This window comes from Crinia signifera, chromosome 4, assembly GCF_055691185.1.
Source record: "Crinia signifera chromosome 4, ASM5569118v1, whole genome shotgun sequence".
NCBI classification, from domain to species: domain Eukaryota; kingdom Metazoa; phylum Chordata; class Amphibia; order Anura; family Myobatrachidae; genus Crinia; species Crinia signifera.
Genome location: NC_139220.1, coordinates 336057240 through 336064641, shown reverse-complemented (window position 1 = coordinate 336064641; position 7402 = coordinate 336057240). Strand labels below are relative to the sequence as shown.

The window sequence follows — 7402 nt, the reverse complement described above, 5'->3', positions numbered from 1 at the left end:
TAGTATACATGCCAGGTAGGGAGATGTTGGGTAATACTTGGCTGTACATGTATAGGTAAGTTACCTGTCCTACCTGGGTGCTGTCCAGTACATGCTGGGGATGCGAACACCACTAGTATACATGCCAGGTAAGGAGATGTTGGACAATACTTGGCTGTACATGTATGGGATGGTTAATTATCCTACCTGGGTGCTGTCCAGTACATGCTGGGGAAGAGACTTCCCTAGTATACATGCCAGGTAGGGAGATGTTGGGTAATACGTGGCTGTACATGTAAGAGATGGTTACCTATACTACCTGGGTTCTGTCCAGTACATGCTGGGGATGAGGACACCACTATTATACATACTGTACCAGGTAGGGAGATGTTGGGTAATACTTGGCTGTACATGTATGGGATGGTTAATTATCCTACCTGGGTGCTGTCCAGTACGTGCTGGGGATGAGACATCACTAGTATACATGCCAGGTAGGGAGATGTTGGGTAATACTTGACTGTACATGTACTGTATAGGTAAGTTACTGTACCTGTCCTACCTGGGTGCTGTCCAGTACATGCTGGGGATGAGGACACCACTATTATACATACCAGGTGGGAGATGTTGGGTAACACTTGGCTGTACATGTATGGGATGGTTAATTATCCTACCTAGGTGCTGTCCAGTACATGCTGGGGATGAGACATCACTAGTATACAGTACATGCCAGGTAGGGAGATGTTGGGTAATACTTGGCTGTACATGTATAAGTAAGTTACCTGTCCCACCTGAGTGCTTTCCAGTACATGCTGGGGATGAGACATCACTAGTATACATGCTAGGTAGGGAGATGTTGGGTAATAAGTGACTGTACATGTACTGCATGGGATGGTTAATTATCCTACTTGGGTGCTGTCCAGTACATGCTGGGGATGAGAAATCACAAGTATTCATGCCCGGTAGGGAGATGTTGGGTAATAATTGGTTGTACATGTATAGGTAAGTTACCTGTCCTACCTGGGTGCTGTCCAGTACATGCTGGGGATGAGGACACCACTAGTATACATGCCAGGTAGGGAGATGTTGGGTAATACATGGCTGTACATGTATTGGTATGTTACCTGTCCTACCTGGGTGCTGTCCAGTACATGCTGGGGATGAGGACACCACTAGTATACATGCCAGGTAGAGAGATGTTGGGTAATACTTGGCTGTACATGTATTTGTATGTTACCTGTCCTACCTGGGTGCTGTCCAGTTCATGCTGGGGATGCGGACACCAGCACGTAACTAGAGAGGAGACTACTATTATACATACCAGGTAGGGAGATATTGGGCAATACTTGGCAGTACATCTATATGTACGTTACCTGTCCTACCTGGGTGCTGTCCAGTACATGCTGGAGATGAGGAATCCAGCACGTAGCTAGAGAGGAGACTACTATTATACATGCCAGGTAGGGAGATGTTGGGTAATACTTGGCAGTACATTTATATGTATGTTACCTGTCCTACCTGGGTGCTTTCCAGTACATGCTGGGGATGAGGACACCACTAGTATACATGCCAGGTAGGGAGATGTTGGGTAATACTAGGCTGTACATGGGGTGATGTTGTGGACCTCAGTGGCTGGCAGAGACAATGTAATCCTGACACAATGAGTTTGAGGATTGTGATGAGACATTACTGGGTGACACAACCTCCTCTCTCTGCTATTTCTGTTATCCGCTCGGATTCTGGATTTTACAGCAGGCAGAGATGAAACACCATTGCTAGCGCATTGCTACCTGACAGTCTGTAGGTCTGACCCTATAAACAACACATCAAGTACATACCCTCCAACTGTACCACTGAAAGTATAGGACATGAGGCGTGGCCACACCCCATTTCCCCATGGCCACTCCCCCTTTCTGCCCTTCAGATAGCTTTCAGCAATGGCAGGTTTCCACAGGCAACACACAGGCATCACAATAAGGGTGCACTCCAGAGAATACCCAACAATCCCCACATTCCCCCAGCCTATTGCCCAGCCACTAAAAGGCATTGGGACAAACATGTAACAGGAAGACATAGGTGTTGTATATTAGAAAGTGATTCACAATACAGCTAAGGAAAACCCGGGCTAAATCTCACTAGCCCTGCTGCTTCTGCTCCAAATCCTGGGCTGGATCTTCTACATTCACCTCATGTGGAAGTATGCTGTCCCTGCCACTATCTATCTACCGCATATCTATCTATCTATCTATCTATTTATCTATCAGATGATCGGAGCTGTAATATCCGTGTCTGGACTCACTTAGGAATCAAAACTTCATAATTCACAAGTGTGAGAATTGCATCTATGTATCAGATATAGTGCAGCAGATTCCGTTACAGCGTCTTATATAGTGCGGTAGATTCCCTTACAGTGTCTTATATAGTGCGGTAGATTTCCTTACAGCGTCTTATATAGTGTGGTAGATTCCCTTACAGTGTCTTATATAGTGCGGTAGATTCCCTTACAGCGTCTTATATAGTGCGGTAGATTCCCTTACAGTGTCTTATATAGTGCGGTAGATTCCCTTACAGCGTCTTATATAGTGTGGTAGATTCCCTTACAGTGTCTTATATAGTGCAGCAGATTCCGTTACAGTGTCTTATATAGTGTGGTAGATTCCCTTACAGCGTCTTATATAGTGTGGTAGATTCCCTTACAGTGTCTTATATAGTGCGGTAGATTCCCTTACAGCGTCTTATATAGTGCGGTAGATTCCCTTACAGCGTCTTATATAGTGCGGTAGATTCCCTTACAGTGTCTTATATAGCGCAGCAGATTCCGTTACAGTGTCTTATATAGTGCGGTAGATTCCGTTACAGGTTCTTATATAGCGCAGCAGATTCCGTTACAGCGTCTTATATAGCAGCAGATTCCGTTACAGTGTCTTATATAGCGCAGCAGATTCCGTTACAGGTTCTTATATAGCGCAGCAGATTCCGTTACAGTGTCTTATATAGCGCAGCAGATTCCGTTACAGTGTCTTATATAGTGCGGTAGATTCCGTTACAGTGTCTTATATAGTGTGGTAGATTCCGTTACAGTGTCTTATATAGCGCAGCAGATTCCGTTACAGCGTCTTATATAGCGCAGCACATTCCGTTACAGTGTCTTATATAGCGCAGCACATTCCGTTACAGTGTCTTATATAGCGCAGCAGATTCCGTTACAGTGTCTTATATAGCGCAGCAGATTCCGTTACAGCGTCTTATATAGTGCGGTAGATTCCCTTACAGTGTCTTATATAGCGCAGCAGATTCCGTTACAGTGTCTTATATAGCGCAGCAGATTCCGTTACAGTGTCTTATATAGCGCAGCAGATTCCGTTACAGGTTCTTATATAGCGCAGGAGATTCCGTTACAGTGTCTTATATAGCGCAGCAGATTCCGTTACAGTGTCTTATATAGTGCAGTAGATTCCGTTACAGTGTCTTATATAGCGCAGCACATTCCGTTACAGTGTCTTATATAGCGCAGCAGATTCCGTTACAGCGTCTTATATAGTGTGGTAGATTCCGATACAGTGTCTTATATAGCGCAGCAGATTCCGTTACAGCGTCTTATATAGCGCAGCAGATTCCGTTACAGCGTCTTATATAGCGCAGCAGATTCCGTTACAGTGTCTTATATAACGCAGCAGATTTCGTTACAGGTTCTTATATAGCGCAGCAGATTTGTGCGGCCGGGTAATAGTACATAGGAAAATGCGGTAAAACTGGGTTTTACCGCATTTTTCCTTAAGTACATAAGCTGGTGCAGTATGGGTAATAGCTTTATATGCGAGTAGAAGTGTTTTATATTGAATACGGTAAGATACAGGCAACCAATGGAGGGACTGGCAGAGCGGATCAGCCAATCAGCGTCCAGCAAGTCTTTTCAAAGTCATCACCAGCGCTTCCCGGCGCCGTGCTAGTAGGAGAGAGAGTAGAGACGGACGGAGTCAAGCTGCCGCTACAGCGGCTACACCAGTCCCCGGAACCCCGCTGGCTGCACACAGGAGTTATGTAAGTTGTCAGGTCCCCGGTCAGGGGAAGGGGGGGTCACCAGATGACTGCCTTGGCCCGGGCGCCGGAAACCCTAGTTTCGTCCCTGTTGTGTGGTAGGGTAGATTGTCAAGTTGTCACCAGTGATGGAGATATCAGGATGGTAACTGTTCTTGGTTGGTGGAAATATAAGTGATTCTGTTTTGGAAATATTGAGTTGAGTTGGACCCTATGACGCGTTCTCCTGGCATCAGTATGTAGTTAATTACCTACTGTACAGAAGCCTCCAGCCACTGCTTAGCTGCCTCTTTTTGTCCCCTGCAGGCTACCATGAGGTTTCGTAATCTTCCGTGGGTTAGTGTTCTCCTGTGGATGGTCACCGTGTTGTTCATAGCGGCCATCATTAGAAGGCTTCCAGCAAAGATCGAAGCTCCCAGGGACGTGGACCCACTGCCAGTGAGAAGCTCCACCATGCGCACACTGCCAGTGAGAGGCTCCACCATGCTCAAGCTGCCAGTGAGAGGCTCCACCATGCTCAAGCTGCCAGTGAGAGGCTCCACCATGCTCAGCTATGACAGATTCACGTATCACCTGAACTACTCGCGGTTCCTCTCAGAGTTTCCGACCCTGCAGAAGTACGAATGCTCGCTGCTCCTCAACCCACGTGTAGAACTACAGTATGGGCATAATCTACCTCTGCTGCTCCTGGCCATCAAATCCCACCAAGGGTCATTAAGCAGGAGATGGGCACTGAGGCAGACATGGGCACAGAGAACAGTGCTGAATGGCTACATGGTGATGCCTATATTCCTGCTGGCGCAAAGCCATGATAACAGACACATGGAGATAGCCAAGGTAGAGAGCAAAGAGTATGGGGACATTCTACAGTGGGACTTTAATGAAGGACATCACAACTTATCCCTTAAGGAACGATGCTTACTGGAGTGGCTGCAGCAACATATGCCAGGCGTGGATTTCATATTTAAAGGTGTGTGACACGATTATCCCATCAGCTGGGATACTGACTTTATAACTTATAGGTATCCTGTGTGTGTGACACTATTATCCCATCAGAGGGGCCACTGACCCTATAACTTATAGGTATCCTGTGTGTGTGACACTATTATCCCATCATAGGGGACACTGACCCTATAACTTATAGGTATCCTGTGTGTGCGTGCGACACTATTATCCCATGAGAGGGGACACTGACCCTATAACTTATAGGTATCCTGTGTGTGTGACACTATTATCCCATCAGAGGGGACACTGACCCTATAACTTACAGGTATCCTGTGTGTGACACTATTATCCCATTAGAGGGGTCACTCACCCTATAACTTATAGGTATCGTGTGTGTGTGTGTGTGTGTGTGTTGTGTGTGTGTGTGACACTATTATCCCATCAAAGGGGACACTGACCCTATAACTTATAGGTATCCTGTGTGTGTGTGTGTGTGTGACACTATTATCCCATCAGAGGGGGCACTGACCTTATAACTTATAGGTGTCCTGTGTGTGCGACACTATTATCCCATCAGAGGGGTCACTGACCCTATAACTTATAGATATCCTGTGTGTGCGACACTATTATCCCATCAGAGGGGACACTGACCCTATAACTTACAGGTATCCTGTGTGTGTGTGACACTATTATCCCATCAGAGGGGGACACTGACCCTATAACTTATAGGTATCCTGTGTGTGCGACACTATTATCCCATCAGAGGGGACACTGACCCTATAACTTACAGGTATCCTGTGTGTGTGTGACACTATTATCCCATCAGAGGGGACACTGACCCTATAACTTATAGGTATCGTGTGTGTGTGTGTGTGTGTTGTGTGTGTGGTGTGTGTGTGACACTATTAACCCATCAAAGGGGACACTGACCCTATAACTTATAGGTATCCTGTGTGTGTGGTGTGTGTGTGTGTGTGTGTCACACACACACACACACTATTATCCCATCAGAGGGGGCACTGACCATATAACTTATAGGCATCGTGTGTGTGTGTGTGTGTGTGTGTGTGTGTGTGTGTGTGTGTGTGACACTATTATCCCATCAGAGGGGACACGAACCCTATAACTTATAGGTATCCTGTGTGTGTGACACTATTATCCCATCAGAGGGGACACTGACCCTATAACTTATAGGTATCGTGTGTGTGTGTGTGTGTGTGTGTGTGGTGTGTGTGTGACACTATTATCCCATCAGAGGGGGCACTGACCATATAACTTATAGGCATTGTGTGTGTGTGTGTGTGTGTGTGTGTGTGTGTGTGTGTGTGTGTTGTGTGTGTGGTGTGTGTGTGGTGTGTGTGTGTGTGTTGTGTGTGTTGTGTGTGTGTGGTGTGTGTGTGTGTGTGTGTGTGACACTATTATCACGTAATAATATAATATTTCTATGCTATGTTTTGTTTCAGGAGATGACGACATGTTTGTGAATCCGGGAGCCCTGATTGCATTCATGAAGGAACCTAGTTTCTCGCCCGATACATTATATGGGGCAGTCCAGCGTCACGCTTCCGTCATGCGTAATTCCAAATACAAAGTTTCACTTGCATTGTATCCATATTCTAATTATCCTCCCTTCCTGTCTGGCGGGGGCTTCCTCTTCCCGGGACCCTCTGTCCAGCCCCTCTACCAGGCTTCCCTGAGGATCCCAGTCTTCCCGCTGGATGATGTGTATTTCGGTTTCCTGGCATTGTCCGCGAACCTCACCTTCTCTCACAGCGCCCGCTTTTACGTGTTTGGACTTAGATTTGAGGCGTGCAGGTTTAAAAGCGCCTTTGCGGTGCACAGTTTCTCCCCCGAGCGCCTGCTCGAAGTGTGGAGCGCGGTTCAGAAAGCAAAGTGCGGTGATGCGTTATCACGTGTGACATCACCACCCGTGGCTACACTGATTGGCGGCTTAAAGGAACAGGGTGGAGGAAAAAAACATTAAGTTCGTAAAACTTTAGAATAATTTATTTTTTTATATTTATTGGTCCCTTAATGTGATATTTTATATGTTCTCTTTTCAATAAAATGCATTTTGAAATCACATTATTTGTGGCACAATCTCTATCTACTTCTATAATGACCAATTTGGAATCTTTATTTAAGCCTGAATAGGGTACATGCGTTACACCCTTACTCATGCGCAGGTGACACAAACACTGTTAATGTATTTATTTGAGCCAAATTCTGAAAACATTCTTTAATCTGTGGGACATGCTTAAGGAATTTCCAACCAGTCCCATCTGTATTGACATCGGAGGATTTTCCAGAAGTGGAGGTGTAGCCCGAAGCGGCCAATCAGATACCAGCTTATATCTTCTAGAGAAGGTGCTAGATAAATGATAGGTAGAATCTAATTGGTTATTATGGGCAACATACCCTCTTCTATAAATTATACTACCTA

At 45.8% G+C, this 7402-nt stretch overlaps 1 protein-coding gene across 1 annotated transcript; it reads left to right on the top strand.

Annotated features, from left to right (window-relative positions):
- The first annotated feature begins 526 nt into the window (after positions 1 to 526).
- On the top strand, positions 527 to 6984 carry LOC146072896 (beta-1,3-galactosyltransferase 5-like). Its single transcript, XM_083180076.1, has 3 exons — positions 527 to 593; positions 4321 to 4984; positions 6423 to 6984. Exons 2-3 carry the CDS (start codon positions 4327 to 4329, stop codon positions 6941 to 6943), a joined length of 1179 nt encoding a protein of 392 aa, XP_083036202.1. The 5' UTR covers positions 527 to 593; positions 4321 to 4326; the 3' UTR covers positions 6944 to 6984.
- The last annotated feature ends 418 nt before the right edge of the window (positions 6985 to 7402 follow it).